This window comes from Hyaena hyaena, unplaced genomic scaffold (genome assembly GCF_003009895.1).
Source record: "Hyaena hyaena isolate Hyena2069 unplaced genomic scaffold, ASM300989v1 scaffold_11, whole genome shotgun sequence".
NCBI lineage: Eukaryota > Metazoa > Chordata > Mammalia > Carnivora > Hyaenidae > Hyaena > Hyaena hyaena.
In genome coordinates this window covers 7,890,432-7,915,174 of record NW_024080643.1, presented here as the reverse complement: position 1 = coordinate 7,915,174, position 24,743 = coordinate 7,890,432, and the positions used below count along the sequence as shown (strand labels likewise).

General features: G+C 39.0%; 1 protein-coding gene across 4 annotated transcripts in view; it reads right to left on the bottom strand.

Moving 5' to 3' along the window:
• XPO4 (exportin 4) overlaps positions 1-24,743 on the bottom strand; it is a 123,172-nt gene that overhangs the window by 8,942 nt on the left and 89,487 nt on the right. For all 4 annotated transcript variants that reach the window (XM_039254867.1, XM_039254859.1, XM_039254886.1 and 1 more), the window contains exons 10-19: positions 16,138-16,314; positions 15,393-15,535; positions 14,736-14,881; positions 13,756-13,933; positions 8,230-8,389; positions 7,582-7,751; positions 5,949-6,123; positions 3,484-3,777; positions 2,058-2,238; positions 834-952 (exon numbers count right to left, since the gene is read on the bottom strand). In XM_039254867.1, the coding sequence (XP_039110798.1) occupies positions 834-952; positions 2,058-2,238; positions 3,484-3,777; positions 5,949-6,123; positions 7,582-7,751; positions 8,230-8,389; positions 13,756-13,933; positions 14,736-14,881; positions 15,393-15,535; positions 16,138-16,314 (1,743 nt within the window). The remainder of the gene's footprint in view (positions 1-833; positions 953-2,057; positions 2,239-3,483; positions 3,778-5,948; positions 6,124-7,581; positions 7,752-8,229; positions 8,390-13,755; positions 13,934-14,735; positions 14,882-15,392; positions 15,536-16,137; positions 16,315-24,743) is intronic.

Genomic DNA, 24,743 nt, shown 5'->3' with positions numbered 1-24,743 from the left:
TACTTGTGGCCACATGACCAGAGGCCATCACGATCATCTCCCAAAGACACTTGTCAAGGAGAGAAGCACGCGGTCCCACCCCAGCCTGCAGGGATCGGACAGCACCTCCTACTCCGAAATGCAACCTCTAACCACTTCTCAACCTCTATTTTCTTCCTTCCCAAGACCGACCTCTCCTTCCCTCTCCCACTCTGCCTTATTCGTGTTCCACACACATGTGCACGCAGCTCCCTCTTCTTCCCACCATCACCCCCTCTGGGACTCCCACCTTGTGCGGTACTTAGAGACAGCAGGGCAGCCCCGTCACCACCACACTCGCAATACTGACTGAAGACACCAAGACACGACATCGTCAGGATGCACACAAATTTAAAAACTGTTAGTCTTGGTTTCTTACCATCCCATTTCTACATGGGGTTGCTGGAAAATGCCTTCTGCGGCTCAGTCCTTAAAATCTGAGAATGATGTTCAAAAGCATGAGTGGAACACACCTAAACACGTAACTTAATTTGCTTAATGACAAATGATGAGGGAATCAAAACTGCTAACAGTAGAAGTCAGTTTCTAAAAGAACCAGATTTCTTTCTGTCACTAATTATCAGTGAACACAGGACTGTGGGGCAGGATTACATGAGAGCACAAACCATGTACTGAGCTGCATGCGTGAGTGTGAAGGACACAAGGTGGGAACCTGTGCTCTTGATTTTCCTGGGTACTTAGCAGACGAGCAGGTACTTATACCCCTTAATTAGGCCAGGGGCATGTTCTTGTCTAAAACATCCCTGAACTCCAAGCACACAGTTTGGATTTTCACATTCACTGTCCTCAATTACCTTCAAAAGGTCCTGGGACATCAGGGGCAGGATGAGGTTCACGCCATAGAGAACAACGTCGGCTGCGGACACAGACCTGCTTGCCGCTTGCCCCGGCTCGTGTCCTCTGAACACCTCATCTAGTAAAACACAAAGGTAGTCTTCGAAGTGCAACGTCAATATACTTACAGAGTTGCCTGTATTCTACCTTTGTGAGAAAGTAACGGAAGATTAAAACCTCTAAGCCAAAATGTATCTATGAGTGGACATCTGGTCAGTCTTGCCTTGGATCATTCTTTTGTATTTCACTTTTCAGGGTGTTGATGCAGTATTCTGTGTTTACGTTATTATTCTACAATGATAAAAAACTAATGCTTCCTGTTTGGAAAAGCAAAATCTATTCTACTGACAACAGAAGCTATACTGTGGGTTAAATAATTTCCACAGTAATATCTATATTCTCTCTTAGGTGTGTGAAATTTTTCTGCGCTGAAGAGAAATAGGGGAAAACAGAAATTAAAATGTTACAGAAAATAGTAGTTAAAAAATAACCACCAATATTCAAAAGGCTTAATCCTTTAAAAATTCTTAATCCATAAAAATGCATATAAGTTTAGAATCCTAAGACCTAAATAGGTAAGTGAGCAAAATCCAGAAACATCTATCAAACCCAAAGCCCCATGAAAAACAGTTCATTGCAATCATTAGTGAAGCAATGAAAATTTTTAATGAATACTTGAAAAAAAAATTTTTTTTCAATGTTTCTTTTTGAGAGACCGAGACAAAGAGTGAGTGTGGAGGGACAGAGGAAGAGAGGGACACAGAATCTGAAGCAGTTTCCCGGCTCCAAGCTGTCAGCACAGAGCCCGACGCGGGGCTCGAACCCACAAACCGTGAGATCATGACCTGAGCCCAAGTCGGATGCTTAACCGACTGTGCCACCCAGGCGCCCCTTTAATGAATACTTCTGATTCATTGAATTAAAAATGACTTTTAAATGGTAACATTTACATGTTTTTAAGTTTATTTATTTTGAGAGAGAGGAGACCGTGTGCGACTGCACATCAGCTGAGAGAGGGAGAGAACCCCAATCTGCACACACCGGGAGAGGGGGCCTATGTGGGGATCTATCTCAGAAAGGTGAGAGTTGGGCGCTAAACTGACTGAACAACCCAGGAGCCTCCCCTCACTGTTATTTATTTATTTTTATCTTCCTTTGCTTTAAAAAAAGACACTACAGCTTACCTGTATCACTAAAATCTATGAATTCTTTTGACAGAAGGTTAGTGAGAAGTTCCATAATGAGAAGCAGGTCCTGGTACTGCTCTTCCTCTGCTGTTACATCTATTCTCTGCCGCCCTAAGTTATTCTTAGAATATACTTGCAGCAAAGTAAGGCAGGCTTCATAGAGGTTCATAGCTTTGGACTGCAAGAGAACGTGCAGAAGTCATACTTAGTTGGGAAAAAAATATAAACCCTAAAAGAAATTGAAAATTATAATCTAATAAATTTACTCTGGATCCCAAAGGTAGTTAAAATACAACTACGCTTATTTTAAACTATCACAAAACACTAAGAAAAATGAGACCTCATACATTAAAGACTGCAGTTATATTTTAAAAATTAGCAGTTTTCTAACAAAATTTGACAGCCAGTTTTTTGTTCATTTGATAATACATACTAGAGACATAATAAGATTTTGGCAACACAACTGTTTTACTTGCTGTTTACCTTTGTGTATAACATTTATTAAGACTTAAAACCATTTAACTTGCAAAAGCACAGACTACCAAACCATGGTCTTAAATATCAGAATGGCGATGGCCGGCTCTCTCAGTCATGCACCTGTGGCTACGTCTGCAACATTTATAAAACCATCTTACTTTCGAGCAAGGGCCTTTGATCTAACAACAACAACAAAATTACAACTCAGAAACCCACCTGAAATGATTTAAAACAAGAGTTAGGCTAATCTACACACAAATACAAATATATTCCTTTAAGGCAGTTTAAAAACAGCTTTCTAAGTAATTCCTAAATAAAAAGTGCACCTGTGCTTACTGATTATAAAAGAAGTTAGCGTGTCCAAATTATCCATTTGATTTATAAAGCAAAGATACAAAGTGTCATTTAAAATTTTAAGCCTCAAGATTTTCAACAGAAACTGGTTAAATTTTTCTATGATTTGTCTTACCGAACATTCCTCATTTGAATGACTTTGAATAAAATACTGTAATCTCAAAGGAATTACTGATTTTACTAACAGTTTTAGGGCAGAATTGACTTTCCTTCAATAAACCTTCCTCTGGGTTTTGAGTTCTTTTATTTTTACTTTAATTTTTTATGTTTTATTTTTGAGAGAGAGAGACAGCACAAGCAGAGGGAGACACAGGATCTGAAACAGGCTCCAGGCTCTGAGCTGTCAGCACAGAGCCCGATGCAGGGCTCGAACCCACGAACCGCAAGATCATGACCTGAGCCTAAGTCGGACGCTTAACCGACTGAGCCACCCTGGCGCCCCTGGATTTTGAGCTCTTTTGAAAAGTTCTGAAGTTTTTTTGAAAACTCCTTTGGAGGTTTAATATTTTATTTCAGACAATAGTCATTAAATTTAAAACAAAGTATCTGTTATTTTGCTAATCCTAAAGAGAAAAAATTAACAATTGCTTACCTCTCCAAGATAGCATATCTGTTTATGTGCAACTTCAACAAAAACTTCTATTATGAGATTGACAGTCTCTGGGGTATTTTTGTAAACTTCCATCAGTCCAATGCAATTGGTAAGGAAGTCCATCAAAAAATTAAAAAGAATCGCCACGTTGTCAATCTGCGTGGCCTCCGCAATGCCGCACAGGGCTTCCAGTGTGGCTGTGATTTCCTGCTTCACCTCCTCTTGCTGACACATCTGCTGGAAGTTTTCTTGATTTATCACTCTTAAGAATCGCTGCTGAAGGGGCTGAAGAACCTGCCAAAACAAAGCACAAATTTTCTAAAAGTTTGATTCACATGCTTCATTTACATCAACTTTACTTCCTCAACTTGGATAAAGATTTACTTTCTAAAGCATTTCTAAAAGCACTGAAAACAATGATCTGAACCACATGTAATACTCCCTGTTTTGAGGGGAGTCATAACTTCTAACCCACATACACAACTAGCACACAGGACACTAGTATTAGGGAAATGGGAATCAAAACCACAAGGTGACATCACCTCATGCCTTTTAAAATGACCACCATCAAAAGAACAAGAGATAAATACTAGCAAGGATGTGGAGAAAAGGGGACTCCCATGCACTGTTGGTGGGGACTGTACACTGGTGCAGCCACTATGGAAAACAGTAAGGAGGACCCCTCAGAAAACTAAAAACAGATTTACCGTATGACCCAGTAATCCCACTTCTGGGAATATATCCAAAGGAAACGAAGACAGTAACTTGATTAGATATCTGCACCCCATGTTCATGGAAGCATTATTTACAATGGCCAAGACATGGAAACAGTAATTCAGGTTCCAGAAACCACAAATCACAGAACACTGAGTGTCCGTCAGTGGATGAATGAGCAAGCTGTGGTTCACATGCAATGGTATACTTAGCCACACAAAAGAGGAAATCCTACCATTTGTGACAACATGGATGAACCCTGAGGGTACACATTAAATAAGTCTGACAAAGAAAGACAAATACCATATGATCTTACTTATATGAGGAATTTTCATACACTAAAATAATAAAATAAAATAACAAAACAAACAAAAAATCCCGACTTTCAGAAAAAGATCCGTAGTTACTAGAGGTGAGGATGGGGATGGGGGATAAGGGGGCTCTGAACTTGAATAAGACAAGGAAGTACCAGGAGTACAATGCAAACGTGAGGACGACAGGTAACTCCGCGGTGTGACGAATAGGAAAACTGTTAACAGAGTAGATCCTCACAGTTCTCATCACAAGAAAAAAAATGTTCTTTTGTTGTTTCTTTTTATTGTATCTATGTGAGATCCGGGATGTTGATGAAAGTTCTTGCAGGAATCACTTCATAACATACGTAAGTCAAACCACTGTGCTGTACACCTTTTAAACCTACACAGGGATGTATGTCAATTATCTCAATAAAAGTGGAAAAGGTATTATTTATGGAAATGCAACTCAGCACATGCTATCCTCTCACTTCCTGAAGTGATTCAGGTTCCAAAAACCACAAATCACAGAACATGACTTAGTCAATCAATTCCATTCACAGAATTCTGTCACTATCACCATCTCTTTCCAGCTGATTAACCGCACCACCCCCCACCTCCAAAAGATGAAATTTAAGTCTCCAAAGGGTCAGAGTGTAAATATAAACTTTGCAGAATATGTCAACTCTGGCCCAACGATCCAGTTACAATTGCAATGTAGTACAGAAGCAGCCACAGATAAAATGTAAACAATTGAGCATGACTGTGTTTCAATAAAACTTTACTTAGAAAGAGAGACAGAAAGGGCGCCTGGGTGGCTTAGTCGGTTGAGCGTCCGACTTTTGCTTAGGTCATGATCTCGCGGTTGGTGGGTTCGAGCCCCGCGTCGGGCTCTGTGCTGACTGCCAGCTCAGAGCCTGGAGCCTGTTTCAGTCTGTGACTCCCTCTCTCTCTGACCCTCCCCTGCTCACGCTGTCTCTCTTTCTCTCTCCTAAAAATAAATAAAACATTTAAAAAAACAAAAACAAAAAAACAAAAGAAACCAACCCTACCAACACCAGGATCTTGGACTTCTGGTCTACAGAACTCAAGACAATAAATTTCTGCCATTTGTGCCACTACGTTTGTGGCATTTTGTTACCGCAGCCCGAGCGCTAGTGGTTAATATGCACCTCTTTGTTCAAGACAAGGGGGTATTTCATGGATTCTTCAGACTTGCATTTGAGTTGTGGGCAAAAATGTGCCCAAACTACAGAACGTTTGACAGAGTCCTCACAGATGCAGATATGGACAAATTATGAGATAGTATTTGTAAAATAAAAAGCTTCAACCTATTCCATTACGGGGGGAAAATATCAGGAAAGGGACAGCTGAAATGTTTACGTCTCCACAGAGTATTTTATGCCACCACACAAGGTAAAACATTAGAAGGTCACTCAAAATAACGGAAACTATTACCTCTGTCCAATACTGCTGTTTGGTTTCCGTGTCCATATGTGCAAAACCACCCAAGACAAGAGCCTTCATCAGTGTCCTCTGCACAGGACTTGACAAGAAATTCAGAGGTGGGCTTCGACTTGCAAACTGCTTAGCTAAGTTCCACCAGTTTTCACACTGAATCACTAAGTTTGCTCTATAGGCGGAAATAACAAAACATAACATGTATTACATATATACCAAGTAAACAAAAATGGAAGGGGGGCACCTGGGTGGCTCAGTCGGTTAAGCGTCCGACTTCGGCTCAGGTCATGATCTCACAATTCGTGGGTTCGAGCCCCGCGTCAGGCTCTGTGCTGACAGCTTAGTGCCTGGAACCTGCTTCCAATTCTTTGTCTCCCTCTCTCTCTGACCCTCCCCTGCTCACACTCTCTGTCTCTCTCTCTCAGAAATAAATAAAACATTAAAAAAAATTCAAACAAACAGACATGGAAGGTAATTGAATTTAATTAGTTTTTCAAGTACAGTATATAGTAAACTGGTATAGACTTTGGAGTCACACAAGTTTGTGTTCAAATCCCGTTAGTTGTTTGACAATGTAAAATCTATTTACTCTCTCTGATTTAGTTTCCAGATCTGTAAAACAGGGTAACAATGTTAATAACAGCCTTAACTCTCATGGCTGATATGGATACTATAGTTAAATAGTTACAATAAAATTAAATACTATATATGAAATGATTGAAACAGTACCTAGTAAATTACACAAACTCAATAAATAAGAGCCAATACTAAGAGTAATAACAATGACATTCCTATGTAGTAAGAAAAATATTTAGGGGCACCTGGATGGCTTAGTCGGTTAAGCATCCAACTTCAGCTCAGGTCATGATCTCACGGTTCGTGAGTTCAAGCACCGCACTGGGCTCTGTGCTAGAGCTTAGTGCCTGGAGCTGCTTCAGATCCTGTGTCTTCCTCTCTCCCTCTCTCTGCCCCTCCCCAATTTGTGGTCAGTCTGTCTCTCTCTCAAAAATAACATTAAAAAAAAAAGGAAAGAAGAAAAACATTTCCAGAGTTTGTTATAGAAAACACTAAAACTCTTAATTTGCAAAATTATTAAATTATCAAGTTTTTCTCATCTTTATTTTTATTTTTTTAAGTTTATTTACAGAGAGAGAGAGAGAGAGAGAGAGAGAGAGAGAGAATCCTAAGCAGGATCTTGCTATCAGCATGGAGCCTAATGTGGGATCTGAACTCGTGAGTCACAGATCATGATTTGACCTGAGCCGAAATCAAGAGTCAGACGCATAAGCAACTGAGGCACCCAAGTACCCCAAGTTTTTCTCATCTTTAAAACAGAATAAAAGGATATCTGAAAAAACACGTATGTTCTTACACGACTCTTTGATGCCAAATCATTGAACAGTCAATGCAATCCTCAGTTGTACCAAGGGAAAGCTCTATTTGAATTTATAGGAGTAGTATGATATTGGCTGTTTGTGTTTTTGTTTTTTTAAGTACACTGGTCTAAAATTCAGGGTCTATTTGTACCTTAGGAGCATGTACTTGTTTGCCACTTGAAAGACCACACACACACACACACACACACACACACACACACACACACAGAATCAGCCTCCTATAATTGGCTTACCTTTCTCTTCTTTCCACCAAAGTGACAAGGAGCTGCACAGTGTCATTTGCAAGGTCCTGCTCACTACTCCACACTGAGAGGTTACTGATGACCTTTTGTAAGAGGTAGCCAATAATCCACTGAGAGCCTTCCGTGTCTGCTCCAAATGCTGTACTGAACGGCAGACTTATCTTAAAAGAGAAAACAAAATTGTTAAGGTCAGAAAGATCAGCTTAAAAAGAAATGCACAGAAAAATCAAACCAAAATTAGCATCTAAATCTGAAGTACTGCTTACTTCGCGTCAATTTTATAAATGCGTTCATTTCTGTAAGTCCGAAAGAAGATCTCCTCAACCACTAACATCTTCCAGTGTGCATTAACTTTACTCTCTTTAACACCCTAACATGATATTTACACCAAATACGAAGAACATAAATGAATCCATTCCCACTAGCAATGTGTAAATTAATATGGTTAAAATAAGCTGAATCAAATGATATGCTTGCTCTAAGGAGAGTTATTAAAATCGTACACCATTAATACAGTTCTCGCCAATGTGGAAGATGTTAAGCTCTTAGTTACATTTTGAGGAGACAATCACCAAGAAAATTATTCTCATTTCCACAACTGTCATCGGCATAAAACCAAAGTCTGTTTTATATTCTGACCTGATCATATAGTTTCTCATCCACCAGGAGGTAAGTCTTTGCCCAGCGTTTTAGAAACCACACAATGTCTTTGCCCATCTGAGGGCTTAGTAGGTGAGTGAGATCTGCTCTTATTGCTCGAGATTCAACTTCTGAAACTCTCAGAACGGCAGATAATAGCCTGTAGGTATAAAAGAGAAGTCATTTATTCTTTCGTTTATTTCACTAATATTACTTTTTTCTTAAAAGTCCTTTTTGTTTCATTTTTTCAACTCTCTGAATTTAGGCCAGCCTATAACTTGGAATTTCCCTCAGCAGGATGGTAGACGAATGCCCCAGTTTACTGCTGACCTATCAGGAAGCAGGAAACAAGACTAAGTGTCCCGGATGGAGACACCCTTCTGTGGAAGTCTCAGCACTATTATCTAAAGAGATTTTTCACATTCAAAATGGAGAACTATATACAATTAAAAGTTCAGAGTAACGGCTACATTCTTCAGCACTCCATCACTACTTAACTCTGTGCTTAGCACTGTTTATTTTTATACGTTTGTCATTTTATGGTGGATGATCTGGTAACTGATTTATCTAGAAATGCTCTGAATATTAAATCTTGCCTCTAAATCATACAGTCCTGTATACTTCCTAACTTGATTCTTAATGGTATTCTAAAATGAAAATCTTGCTAAAAAACTTATCTATGTAAGCATACATACTGTCCTCTCCTACACTACATAATTCATATGGCTGTGTGCTGTTAATAACAGAGCATGATATGTAGGCAAGTTAAGAAGTCTTGTTCTGGGGGCAGAAGTAGGAGAGAACAGACTCAGAAGTGATACATTTAACTTGACTTTAGCTAAAAGGCAAAGCAGCAAAGGATGGAATCCAAAGAATCCATTTGAACATAATTTTATAGATATCCTGCCAAGACAGGGATTCTAACCACCTGAAGTCTGGCTCCTGCTACTTCTCCTTACTGTTCTCAAGACGACTTGAGATAATTTCCTTGTAATGAAATCTTACATTTCAGTTCTTTGTCCACTAGATCTCTAAACTACTAGATAATGTTTATCACTCTGTCCTTTTGAAATAATTTCTTCCCTTGACCCATACAAGACATTGTTAAGTTTCTGCCTCCAGAACATCTTTTTCCCTTTATAATACATACTCCTTACACTACCAGTGCTCAAATTTTCAAAAATTATTTTAGGGTGGACATGAACGAAAACACCCCAGGACCTCACATTACATTTAAGTTAATGTATCAGATTTTTCCGGTAAGAATAGTTTTAAATGATATAATTTGCAGCCTAACAGAATCTGAATTAAATAATTACAGTAACTTTCTAAATTTATGCATAGGAATATAATTATCACTGTTTTGATACCCACCATCATCCATTTGAAAAATAAGTTTTTCTTTAACAGTTGGGAACTTAATACATTCTTTGTCTCCTTAAATTTTTATTTCATTTCCCCACAGATTATCTTACATTTTTATACTCATGTTATTGACCACATCACATACTTCTCTGAAACAGATATGTGTAGTTACTGAAATGTAATTTTTAAAAAATTCCCAGTGACCCTGACTTTGCTTTAAAATGTCTTTTGGATTGAGTTATCTACTGTTGCAATACTTATGAGTACACAATTGAGTGAAGTATAACACAAACTTAAATTATTAAACATAGGGGCGCCTGGGTGGCTCAGTTGGTTAAGCGTCCGACTTCAGCTCAGGTCATGATCTCGCAGTTCGTGAGTTTGAGCCCTGCGTCAGGCTCTATGCTGACAGCTCAGAGCCTGGAGCCTGCTTCGGATTCTGTGTCTCCCTCTCTCTCTCTGCCCCTCCCTCGCTCGCGATCTGTCTCTCTCTCACACAAAAAAATAAACATTAAAAAAGGTTAAAAAAATTCTTACACATAAAAGTAAAATTTTATGCATTTGTGAATGAGGTTAATGTAGCAGGATTTTGTTTTTCCAAATTAGTTCATGCATCTGTGAAAAAATATTACTAATTAACAAATTATTAAAAAACATTAGCAGCTATTAAAAACATGTATATATATTACTTATTCCCAGAATAAGACAGAGCTGAGCATAATTTGATTCCTTTTTCATTTTTATAGAAATAGAGAGAGCTTATTCACATAAATGGAAAAAGCATTTTTTAAATAGCAGGGTTCCTCAATTATTTGAACTTCTTCCTAGTTTTATGCAAAAAATCTCAAAGATCTACCATCAAAAATTATTTGTAATTATCAATATTAACTGACAACTTGATTTCTTCAATGTCCTTTAATGCAAAGGGCTAAATACCTCCTGACTTGTAAAATCAGTGGTTATCCATTACTCAGTCATTCACGCCCACCACCACGCTATTTGGCCCTGGCCCTGTATCTGGCCCTCTGCGCGCTGATACACCCGTCTGCCCATCTCGTTAGGTCTCAGAATGAGGGAGCGTTTCAGCCTTGCTTTCGTACAGCAGGAGCAAGGTAAAGAAGAGTAGCCCAGGAAGGCCCTTGTGGGCTCCCGGAGCCCGCCCCCGTCCCTCCCCTGCCCATCCGTCAGGCACTCTCTCTCGGGGCTACCTGACGGGCTACCTGACGGAGCCTCTCACATCCACCTGCCTCTTTCCGCTGATGAAAACGCTTCCTGACCCTCCTGGTCACCCTTTAGACCACCTTCCACGGAAGGATCCTGCCGCCTCGGGTTGACCAGTTCACTGCCCTGCCTCCCGTCCTCCACGCCAGTTTCACTCCTACCTCCTTGACCCAACCCAGCGCCATCCCCCTCCTCCATGTCCTCACACCCCTCCCCCTCCCCGTTCACTCGCGTGCAGGCCCTGCCTCTGCGCCCCTCGCGGCCTGGTGCACTCTTGGCCTTTTGCTGTATCTCCTCCTCCCTCAACTATGTGTCCAAATGCCGCGTCTCGCAAAGCACCCCTGGGTCCTTCCCTGCCGCCGGGCTGGGCAAACCCGGGCGAGCCTCTATCACTCTGAGCAGACTCCTACTGGATCCTCAGATCCTGGAATAGAGGGAGGGGAGTTGAAACAACTCAAAGCATTTTTTTAATTAAAGTGTAGTTGACACACAAGGTTACATTCAAAACCTTTTTTAATTGTTGGTATTTCCAATTTCTAATGCAACTTTAATTTCTTAAGTATGCTATCTAAACAAACATGCCTGGGTGGCTTAGTCGGTTAAGCGTCCGACTTTCGCTTAGATCATGATCTCGCGGTTCGTGGGTTCGAGCCCCGCGTCGGGCTCTGTGCTGACAGCCAGCTCAGAACCTGGAGCCTGTTTCAGAGTCTGTCACTCCCTCTCTCTCTCTGACCCTCCCCTGCTCACGCTGTCTCTCTCTCTCTCCTAGAAATAAATTAAAAAACATTAAAAAAAAAAAACATGCTTTATATTTCAAACAGCACTCACAGTCTCCCATACTGTACAAATCAATCTTGAATTACCTTTGCACTTCATAAACCAAAAGTCTGCAGAATGTGTCTAACAGAGCTTTTTAGTTTCTCACAACATCGACTATTATCACTCTGATTTAGACCGCTATCATCTTTCCCTTGGATTACTACAATTAGCCTCTTAACTGGTCTCCCTGCTTCCATTTTTGTCCCTCATAGTTTACCCTCAGTGCAGCAGAGTAACCTTCTTGCACATTAAGTGCTGCTCAAAACCTTACAACGGCATCCTACTTCATTCAGAGCAAAGGCTAAAGACTTTATCTGATATCCCTCTATTTTCCCTTCTATCTTCACCTCCTGACAAAATTCCACCTCACTCTGCTCAACCCACAATGGCAGTTCTTACTATTGCCTGAATATGCCAGATGTGCCCCAGGACCTTTGCATTACCTGTTCACTCTCCTGGAATGCTCTTCCCCAGGCCTTCATGGCCTCCCTTACCAACCTCAAGTCTTTGCCGACAAGTCCCCTTCTAAATAAAGCCTATACTGATTACACCATTTAAAATTATACACAATCCCAGGAATCTGTACTACTAATTCCCCTCACCCTCTTATCCAGAGTGCGTACAGTCTTCTAACATACTATTATTTTCTTCCTTCCTTCTTTGTCTCTCTCTCTCATTCATTCATTCATTCATCCATTCATCTTTCCCCCACAAGGAGCTTTAAAGGGGGATGATTTTTGTCGTCATCCCAAATGCCTAGAACAGTACCTGGTACTCAATTAATTACTTGCATAAGATAAATTCTTCAAGAAATGTTAACTTTTTTAGTCAAACAAGGAATGTTTCTCTCATACACCTTTCAATTTCACATTAATTCTTTGGACTTACAAAAAAAAAAAAAAAAGGCGATTTTTTGTTTTCCAAACCTCACCTCAACCCTCCATAGTCTGTGCTCTCAGATACAAAAATATTTTGCTCCCACATTGATACCTGAGACTGGCAAAAATTGAAAAAGCACTGAAAATACAAGGAAAGCATTCCTGATGGTACTGCCCAGGCAAGAAATATGACAAAAAATATAATATGACAGCACCCTGAAATGAATTGCTTTTGAAATTAGCATTCACCATGAATCAAACCAAAGCAAAGGCAATGATTTTCACAAGCAATTAACCTACTGCCTGTAGTAATCCCAAAAAAGAGATAAAACTTCTCCAAAAATAGAGCACTGATATTTTACTTCAAACAAGAAAATAAACAATAAAGGAAATAAATTCCTAAACATTTGATAGTTCATTTTTAAAAAATTCTATTTTCTACTGCACAGGTATAAACGATATCCATGTATTTTTGAATTAAATTAAAGTGATGAAGGGGACAGCACCCTGCTTGAGTTATTGATTCTGCAACTGACAAAAACCAATGTTATCTCCTTATTGGTGTATCTGCCTGCAACCTCACTTTAAAGATACTGAGATTTCAGATGTTGTTTTTAAATTCACTTTTAGGAGGATATTTGGTCTAGGTGTATCCTTCCTTAATTTCACCGTGAACAATTAATGGAAATTTTGCCACTACTCCTAGGAAGATCAAAATGACTTCTCATTTGAGGCACACTACTATCTTCTAACTTTACCTGACAGGACACTCAAGCTTCAAATGTTCAGAACAAATACTTCAATTTTGTAAGGTACGAATCACAGTTTTCCTTCAGAAAGCCGCTGACATGTAGCTTTAGCTCGTGAACAACAGACACTTGCTAGCGTTCACCGGGTGCCTGGGAGTGTCACAGGCTGTGTTTCGCTCGTCAGGGCGCCTGTGCCGCAGCAGCGCTGCACTCTGACAGCCAGGGACGCGGCCCTCCCGAGCTACCCTGTACTCAGAATAATGTCCCCTGTGTCTTCCTCAGTTCGGGATATAGCTGTCAATTCTCACCGGAGGGGCACTGCTCAAAACATGCCGAGTACTTGCCATCCTTGTGTATTTCAAGGCTTCTCCAAGTTTTATTTCCTTTCATGTGTCAGATTTACAACGTGGCTAACACAGGAGTCACCTACCCATCAACTCAGAATTTATAAAACAGTATAAATTACAAGAGCACAGCTATAGAGTTCATATTACCTAATCACAGAATCTGTTCTGTTGTACCCTGGGATGGAAGAAGCCTTTTCTCCTGGAGATCCCAAAATTTGAAGTGTTGTATTAATGTCAACTTCAGATGAATGCTTAATGGAATATTCCATTATTTCTGGAGGTATTAGCGGAGTCTCTCCCTGAGTATCATCAGCTAAGAGGTAGCCTTCAGTTTAAAAAAAATTAAAAATGAACACTTAACAAATCTACATTTATCAAATTGCACTATAAATGTTCTCAGTTTTATCTGATTTATATACATATTAAATTGATGTAAAAATAAATTATAAATGTTACTGTTAATTTCAAGTTTGATGAGTAGAAACTATTTCTCAGATAATTAACTCTCAAAATACAAAGGACATATGTTTTATTCACCAATTTTATAATTCATACTGACATGTAGGCTTTTTAATCTACTACCTTTTAATAATTTTTAGTACTATATTCTGTAAACTTAATAGGAATTCTATTATCTATATCAAAAAATCAATATTTGGGAATGCCTTTTCCAAAATTAAGATTTTTTTCCCTTGATTATTAAAAACACAGAAACACTGATAGTATGGTTATAAAAGAAGACCCTACAAGTCAGACTGCCTAGATTTGCATTCTGGCTCCAAAAATTAATAGCAGTGTGACCATGGGCTACTTTCGTAAAACTCTCTTTCAGCGCCTTCATTCATAAGATGAGGACAATAATAATAATGAAACCTGATAACAGTACTAAGTGGGCTGCAATGAACGCCACATAAGGTATTCGGTATGCAATAGGCATTAAATATACATGTTAGACAATATTTTTTAAAAATGCATCCATAGCTCTGTGATACACAGCATCTGTACTCAAAGTTCATCCAACACTATGTATGGAATTTATTTTAACATATGAAGCTTCTTCTAACATCTAAGAACTTTAAACTGCTCAGTTGTGGCAATTACATTTTACAAAGAAATAAACAACCAACCTGTAACTAAAATAAGCCAGTGAATATCTTCATAGAGATCATCAAGCATCTTGCTGTCTCTGGTGCTTGAGCCAGGTGAGGCAAGTAACTGCTGCTGCTGGCGCTGTAACTGACCATGGAGCCTGGTGACTCTTTCTTCTAATAAACTAAAAAGGGGGGAAAACCCAAAGTTTCATAAAGTTCACTAAACAAAAGCTAGAACAAATCATATACATAATTTCCATTTATTAGACAACATAAATTAAGATGTTAGCACAGAAGCACATATATGAAGATATTTATTGTAGTACACAACTGTTCTCAGAGCAGTTTAGGAACTGTGATTTATTCTTTATGACACAGAATTAAAACATTGCTTTACAAACAATCAAGTTTACAACAGGCATTTGAAAACTGGTTATTCCACGTTTTTATTGATACGGGTCAAACCATTCTCATACCACGTTTCCACAACTCTGCCATCTATGCTGTAGGGCCTGGGCCTGGGCTCCATGTGCACAAGCCAAGGAATGCAACCATGAGCATGTTTCTGTCCACTTGTTCCATGTGCTGGGGCACGGGGTGGGGGTGTTAAAGTCTGTAAACACTTAAAGTGCTCTCCAGGGAATTGTGAATAGAGAACATTTGCTCCATGGGGTTTCTTTGGACTGTGTGTACCTTGTCAGAAGAGGTATACAGTGCTCTGCAGCAATTCTTCCTAGCATTCCTACACTGGCTAGTTGATCTGAAAACTGGTCTCGATCATCCTCTTGAAGTTCACTTATTTCTTCTTCCTCGCGAGAGGCCACACCATTGGCAGTCTATTGTCAATGAAAGAAATAAAGAGTGAGGAGCTGCACTCCTTTGTTGAAGAAATCCCGCACGTCTGTTGCACCGTGACACAGCTTTAGCACTGCTCCCGAGGAGAGCTGGGCAGAGCCAACCCAGTGGTCCAGGCCCGCTATCTAACTGCGCTGACCGTGCTAGTTGTTCCAAAAAGGGGGGGAGGGGTACAGAAGACAAAGAAACAGAAGGTATCGCCCTACAGTGCATGTATGTAAACACAGCAAACTGCACTCACAAGCCACCTCCCACCCCAGAGAATTTAACTTCTGTCACTGAAAAGATTGGACGTCTTGAAGATTCACGATCCTTTATGTACAAGAAGTCATTTATATCACTCAGCCACTAGGAAGACCAGGCGGGTCACTGAACTGAAGAGTACCGGGGTAACTACGAGCAGCACCCCACCAGTATGAACTCACTTAGACAACAGGGTTACTTTTGGTCTCTAATGCTCTCAGCACATCTTCTCATGATGCTCCTCCTAAATTTCTAGGGTTACACAATATGTAATAGGATAAAAGGTGAAACAGAGCTGTGATGAAATACATTTGTACTGACGGTCCAGCTTGAAACTCACCAAATTCCTCGTGCCGTCTGGAGCAGCGAGGTGGCACTGGATATAGGAGTTGAAAACTTGAACTGCATGTTGGGTAAAAAAGCCTTTATGGAAATGTTTGTCATCTTGAACCAAAGTCAGCCAGGACTCCAGCAACTTGTCATACGCCTCCATGTACACCATGTCGTCTTTGTCAAGCTGAGAGAAAACAACACTCATAAAGCAAATGGCTACAGAAATAAGATGGGAATTATAACAAGAGTTACAGTTATACAGATAAATCATTTCCTGAGTTGTTCCTTCAGCAAAGGTTCCCAGTTATTCCATAATCTAGCTGAGAGCATTCTAAAATTAATCAAACACTGCAGTAAAAATGTGTAGGCTTTTTATTATACCTTCTAAAATCTTCCTAACTTAATCTAGATAATTCTTAAGCAAACAAAAATTAATGTTTACCTTTTTAGAAAACTAGCTGTTCAGTTCTTTGTGAAACATGTATTTTTCAAATAAAAATCATATTAACATTTCTTTGTAGTCAAGAGAACTATTAGAATAAAAATACTAAATGTGTACTTACTATACACTTTTAAATGATTTTAGAAAAAGTGAAGAATGATGAAAATAGACTGGCCTCATCAGCATATTTAAGAATATGTAGAGAGAACTTCATAGGCGTTAAATCCTTATTAAATTACCTTAGGACATTCTTTTCATTTCACCCTTCATTCTTACGTAAATTTTCCACAAAAATGACTTAAAAATTTTTTAAAAATTAATATTTACTTATATTTGAGAGAGACATACACACAAACACATGAGCAGGGGAGGGGCAGGGAGAGCTGGAGACAGAATCTGAAGCAGGCTCTAGGCTGTCAGCACAGAGCCCGACCCAGGACTTGAACTCATGAACCGTGAGATCAGGACCTGAACCAAAGTCCAACACTTAACCAACTGGGCTTCCCAGGCACCCCTATATGGTGATATGCTTAGGAGTAAAATAGGGAGTCCTAATACAATTGTTACTTAACACCTGGAGGGCGTAGGTGATACAGGAGGGAAAAGGAGTAAATGCAAATACTGGAAAGGAAAGTAAAAAAAAAAAAAGACAATTATTTCCAGATGACATTCAGAAAAAGAAATTCAAAGAAATTAAACTTAGAGGGGCGCCTGGGTAGCTTAGTCGGTTAAGCGTCCGACTTTCGCTTAGGTCATGATCTCGCGGTTCGTGGGTTCAAGCCCCGTGTCGGGCTCTGTGCTGACAGCTCAGAGCCTGGAGCCTATTTCAGAGTCTGTATCTCCCTCTCTCTCTGACCCTCCCCTGCTATGCTGTCTCTCTCTCGCTCTCTTAGAAATAAATAAAAATATTTAAAAAAAAAAAGAAAGAAATTAAACTTAGAACTGTTAGAATAGTTATTTGGTAAGGTGGTCAGATATAAAGAAAATAAACCCATTGTGACATTTCTTTTATACCAACAATAGTCATGTTAAAATTGGGAGAAAAGATCTCACTCCATTAGGGAAAAAAACTGTAGGAACAAATTATAGGGCACTTCAAACAGAAATTTAAGAAGTCAAATTTACTGTTGAATCCAGTAAGCTTATAGCCTGCATCTCTCAATTGCGGTTTTTCTCTAATCTTCAGTTACCACTCTTATTTCTGTCTTTTGCAAGTTTTAAAAGATTACTTCATTTTAAATGCCACCAGAAATATTCTACGAAACAAAGAAGGTAATGAAAACATAAAATAATCTCAAATATAGTTTCAACTGCTATGCTCATTACCCTTCCTCTTTCCTCTGGAACACAGCCACTGCTAAAGCCTGATTCATTCATGGAAGAGCAGCTGTGAAGAATGGCCTAATGTACAACAAGACACCATTTGAAGGGTTAACTGAAGATGAAACTGACTTAAGAAATGTCTATTTAACAGCAGAGTCACATGGTGACTTACATATAAGGATGTTTGGGATCGCCTGGGTGGCTCAGTCAGTTAAGCATCCAACTCTTAATTTTGGCTCAGGTCATGATTTCGCGGTTCATGGGTTTGAGTCCCACATCTGGCACCAACTTATAGCAGGGAGTCTGTTTGGGGCTCTCTCGTGCTCTCTCTCTCTCTCTCTGCCCGTCCCCCACTCTCTAGGCACGCGTGTGCTCGCTCTCTCTCTCTCAAAAATAAACTTAAAAATGTTTGCTTCAGTGTTACTTAAATCCATGCCAATAAACTTATGAACCATTCCCCTAATCATGATTTTTAACACTAATCAATAACATGAAATAGTGGTCATAATAATATAAATAAAAAGTAATGATTTTGTTTTTATGTAACAAGTTGAACTTCTATGCCTTAAAATTTGGAAAAAGTACATTAAAATTTTGGAAAAAATACATTAAAACATTAATAGTAACAAGTTTCAGAAAGTGAAACTATAATTGATTTGGTTTAATTCTCATTACTTGCTTTCCCCCCAAAATTTTTAAAAGCAATTATTGAATATTAAATGTCCATAATGGGGAGGGGGTTTATAAACCTATGTGTGAGTAAAGAGAGGCCAAGAAAGTGATAAGTAAAATAGGTTTTATGAAGAATTTTAATTTTATACTCTGTTTGAAATACTTTTACCAATTAGCATATTCCATTTTTACATTAAAATTGTATTCTGAAATGGTATTAGTTAACAAATTTAAAATTATAAATGTGAAGAAAGAAGTAGAAGTAAAAACTTAAAAATGGACACATTCCTAGAAAAAAATGTGACTTGGTATATGGACCAAGGAGAAAAAGAAAACTTGGATACTCCCACAACTACTCATTTAAAATTTTTAGTTGGTTTATGTAAAAGAAAACACCAGGCTCAGCAGAATTACAGGTGAGATCTACCAAATTAGAAGAAAATAAAACAATCAACATTATACAAACTAGTCCAGAGAAGAGAAAAACAGAAAGCACCGGAGAGTAATCAGTGGAGCTGTTATGATTCTGACAACAAACAAATCCAACTGTTCATAAAAGGCCATGATATGTGATCATCTAGTTCGATTCAACTCAGAAATGCAAGGGTAATTTTACTATTAGAAACAACTTAGTTCATTAACAGATTAAGCAGAAATGCATTTAATAATATTCAATACTCATTCCTGTTTTACAAAAGCCTATTAGCAATTTTGATAAAGGATAGCTCAAAAACCTAGAGCAAATATTATTCCTAATGATGAACCAGAAAAGATATCTTCTATAACCACTTGTATCTACACTGTACAAGAAGAAAAAGGAATGTATTACACTAGAAGAGAAAGAAATACAAATTGAGAAGTCTGAAAAGCAAAATTTTCATTATTCACAGATGATACAATTGTCCAGAGAAGACTGAAAAGACGAATTATTAGAACCAGTAAGAATTTAGAAAGGTCAGTAGATAGATATCAGATCAATATATAAACACCAACTCTATTTCTCTATGCCAGCAGCAATCAGAAAAATGAGGTTTAAAAAAGATACTATTCACAACAGTAATAAAAATATAAGGTACTAAAAAAGCTTTTATTTTACTTTGAGACAATGAATTATATTTAAATCAGTATAGAGATACCACATTTATGGACAGAATATAAGAGAGATATCCATTCTTCACTAAAGATTCCCCATAATCCTTACCACAATCCAACTTGAGAAATCCACAAATTTTATATGGAAGAATAAAAAGTCAAATACATCCAAGACTCTTCTGAAGAACTGGCAGGCAGTGGGGGTGTGGGTGGAGGTATGTCCTATCACATGTGTAGATATCCCCTTAGGTGCATAAATAGAAAACTGACCAATGGAAGTGATTAGAGAGCTCAGGAAACATCCACTCTTATGTGAAAACTGGATATGTGACAGCAGTAGTTGTGTACCTTTGAGATATGAAGGGCTGTTAAATAAATGTTGCTGGCAGCAAAAGAAACCAGCAACGAAGTGAAAAGACCTCACCTTACACCTGTTAGAATGGCCATCATAAAAAGGGCAAGAGATAATAAATGATGGCATGGGGGTGGGGCACCTGGGTGGCTCAGTTGGCTGAATGTTCAACTACTCTTGGTTTTGGCTCAGGTCATGATCTCACAGTTCGTGGGATCAAGCCCCACCTCAAGCTCCACGCTGACCGCAGAGAGCCTGCTTGGGATTCTCTCTCTCTCTGCCTCTCCCACACACACTCTCTCTCTCAAAATAGATGGATAAGCTCTCTTTAAAAAAGATTAAAAAATTAATAAATGATATAAATAATGACATGGATTAGGAGAAAAGGGAACTTTTATGCACTGCTGGTGGGATCATAAATTGATACAGCCACTATGGAAAACAGTATACAGAATCCTCAAAAAATTAACAGAATTACCATATGATCCAGCAATTCTACTTCTGGGAATATATCCAAAGGAAATACAAACTCAAAATGATAATCTGCAACTCCATGTTAATAGCACCATTATTTACAACAGACAAGACATGGAAACAACATAAGTGTCCATCGACAGATGATAAAGAAATTATGGTATAGATACACAATGGAATATTTTCCAGCCACTTAAAAAAAATGAGGAAAATCTGTCATTTGTGACAACATGGATGGACCTTGAAGGTATTATGCCAAGTGAAATAAGTCAGAGAAAGACGAATACTACAATGATCTCACTTAAATGTAGAACACAAAAAACACAAAACAAAAAATAACAAAACCCCAACAAACTCAGAAAAATACATCAAATTTGTGGTTAGCAGATGTGGGGAGGTGCTGAGGTGGGGTAGGGGAGGGTGTGAATTGTTAGAGGAAGGTACTCAAAAGGTACAAACTTTCAGTTATAAGATAAATAAGTACTGCAGAGGTTATGTACAACATGATGACTACAGTTAACATTGCTGTGTGATATACAGGAAAGTTATTTGAGTAGATCCTAAGAGTTCTCATCACAAGGAGAAAATTGTCTTTTTATTGTACCTATATGAGATGATGGGTATTAACTAATAAACCTATTGTGGCAATCATTTCACAGATGTGTAAATCAAACCATCATGCTCTACACTTTAAACTTACAGGGGAATGTATGTCAATTATTTCTCAATAAAACTGGGGCAAATCTGTTATCCATGAGGAAAAAAAGGAACCTGGATCCCTATTTGATACCATATTAAAAATTAACTTCTAAGATGGTAAAGTCATGAAAGGCAAACTTTTAAAACATTTAGAAGAAAACACAGGAAGGGTAGGTGTCTGAAACAAGGAACTAATGAGGCAAATCATTCTGTTAAGTAATCTCTATGCCCATGGAGCTCAAACTTACTACCCTGAGGTCAAGAGGCACACACTCTACTGACTGAGCCAGCCAGACACCCCTAATAAGACAAATGTCAGTAAGTCCAATTACACTAAGATGAAGAACATTTGTTCCTCAAAAGATACCATAATGTCTAAATACAATATGGTGTCCAGGATTAGATCCTAGAACAGAAAAATGACAGGAAGAAAACTGATGAAATCCAAATAAAGCCTGTAAGTTTAGTTAATAACAATGCATCCAATGTTAATTTCTTAGTTTTGACAAATGTACCACGATAATATAACATGATAATGATAGAGGAAACTACATAAAAAGAACTGTCTTAGCAATTTTTTGTAAATCTAAAATTATTCCAAGTTAGTAATAAGAAAAAAGATACCATAAAGGGAAAAGAAGAGCCACAAAATCAGGAAGATAGATCTGCAACAAGTAACTGAGAAAATAATTAGTGTACAGAATATATAAAAAATTTCCACAAAGGAGTAAGAAAGGGGTGCCTGGGTAGCTCAGTCGGTTAAGCATCTGACTTCGGCTCAGGTCATAGTCTCACACTTTGTAAGTTTGAGCCTCACATCAGGCTCTGTGCTGACAGTTCAGAGTCTGGAGCCTGCTTTAGATTCCGTGTTTCTCTTTCTCTCTTAAAAATAAACATTAAATTGGGGCGCCTGGGTGGCTCAGTCGGTTAAGCGTCCGACCGACTTTCGCTTAGGTCATGATCTCGCAGTTTGTGGGTTCGAGCCCCGCGTCGGGCTCTGTGCTGACTGCCAGCTCAGAGCCTGGAGCCTGTTTCAGAGTCTGTCACTCCCTCTCTCTCTGACCCTCCCCTGCTCACGCTGTCTCTCTCTCTCTCCTAGAAATAAATAAAAAATAAAAAAAATAAAAAAATAAATAAACATTAAAAACAAACAAACAAACAAACAAAAGCAGTAAAAAAAAAAAGAGAGAGAGAAACAACCTGATAGGGAAATGGGCAATGGACTGAACAAGCATTTCATAAGACTAACCATGGAAAAGATCTATATATTTCAATGTTAGATGTTCAACGTTATCAGCACCTGGGAAAGCAAATTAAGACCATATCATATACTACTTACAAGTTTGGCAAAACTATGATGGTGAAGACAATGGATCAATGAGAACTCACACACACCACTGCTGAACATGCAGTTGGTCCCATCAGTTCAGCAATCAATTTGAAACTGTCTTGTAAGAGTGAACATTTATAAATCCTAGCATCCAAAAATTCCACTTCTAGGCTTAGACCCTAGAAAAACTCTCACAAAACCGGCACCCTCCTACACTGTTGATGTGAATGTAAACTGGTGCAGCCCCTCTGGAAAACAGTGTGGGAAGTTCCTCAAAAAATGAACAATAGAACTCCCCTATGACCCAGCAACAGCACTGCTAGGAATTGACTCAAGGGATCCAGGAGTGCTGATGCATAGCGGCACATGGACCCCAATGTTCACAGCAGCACTCTCAACAATAGCCAAAACATGGAAAGAGCCTAAGTGGATCAAGAAGATGTGGTTTATCTCTACGATGGAATACTACATGGCAATGAGAAAGAATGAAATCTGGCCATGTGTAGCAACACGGATGGACCTTAAGGGTGTTATGCTGAGCGAAATAAGTCAGGCAGAGAAGGACAAATATCATGTTTGCACGTATAGGAGGATTAGGAGGAACTTAACGGAGGACCATGGGGGAGAAGAAGGGGGGAAATGGTGGGGGAGAGGGAGAGAGGCAAACCATGAGAGACTCTTGAATGCTGAGAACAAACTGAGGACTGATGGGTGTGGGGGGGGAGGGGGGAGATGGGCATGGAGGAGGGCACTTGTGGGGATGAGCACTGGGTGTTATATGGAAACCAAGTTGACAATAAACTATTTGTAAAAAAAAAAGAAGAAAAACTCTCACGAATACATACTAGGAAAACATGTGGAAGAATGTTTACTGCAATGCTGTTTGTAATGGTAAAAAAGGAAACTCAAAAGTTCACTCACAGCAGAATGGAGAAAAACTGTTGTAACATTCACACAACGATACATCTTATACATAGAAATGAGCAAAAATCTTTTTTAAAAAATTTTTAATATTTATCTATTTTTAAGAGAGAGACAGAGCGTGAGTGGGGAAGGAGCAGAGAGGGTGCGGGGAAACACAGAATCCCAAGCAGGCTCCAGCCTCTGAGATGTCAGCACAGAGCCCAACCTGGGGCTCGAACCCATAAACAGCAAGACCATGACCTAAGCCGAAGCTGGACACACAACCGATAAGCCACCCAGGCGCCCCCCAAAATTTTAAAGCAAGAGAATGACAACATCGAGAACAGTGGGCGCTTCTCTTGCAGGGGTGGAAGAAGGGAGCAGCTGGGGTCACGGGATTAGCCTGAGTGTGGTGGCACCATCAATGCGGTCCTGGTAACGTTCTTGGGATGGGTCATGGGTTCACTCATGATGATTTCATAATGTTTCAGAACATCATGTCTTAGTTTTTGTCTGTATCAAATATGACATAATAAAATTATCTACGGTGGTTTGAAGACTAAAAAAAAGATTTAGGAAATGAACAAAGACAGCTACGATGGCCATGCAGAGTGCTCAATGTGTTATTAGCAGCAGGAAAAAAGGGTGGTTTTACACCTTCAACAAAAATATGCTGAATGCTGAGAGCCCAGCATTGGAATACAGAGATGAATAAAATAGTTTCTTCCCAAAGAAACATCTGTGGCCTGTTTATATACTTAACAAAGCACGTGCTTTGCAGACATCATTTGTTAAGTCTTAACAGTTTATCTTGCCAAAATAAACAGACTGGTAACACATCTTAAGAGGAACTTATGGAACAGCATCCTCTGACCTCTAGGATCTCAAAAGGAAGAAGTGGGACATTTTCTAAAAACTATCTTAGTTGTTCTTTAGTACATACATAATGCATGTTATCATAGTATAATTATTCATATGTAAAAAGTAAAAATAAAATGTGAAAGCCACCTTTTAAGCCTTTTTATTATTGAAAGAGCAATAATCCCTCCTATAAAGCCAGAAGATCACAGACTGGTAAGAGCCCCTATTCACTGGATGGTGATTTAAAATAAGAACTAAAAACTTCTAGAGCCTTCTGGTTCCTTTCGGACATCAATACAAGTAGCTCATCAGGCAAAGTGTGAGAAACTTGGTTGATGACAAGTGGCAACTAAACCTTTCAGTCTAATCACGGAGAGCGGAACCCTAACCGAGGGCTTCTTCATGCATGATGCCTTGGCCCTGCTCCACGGCACTCTGGCCAGCACCCAGCAGCCAAGCCAGAGC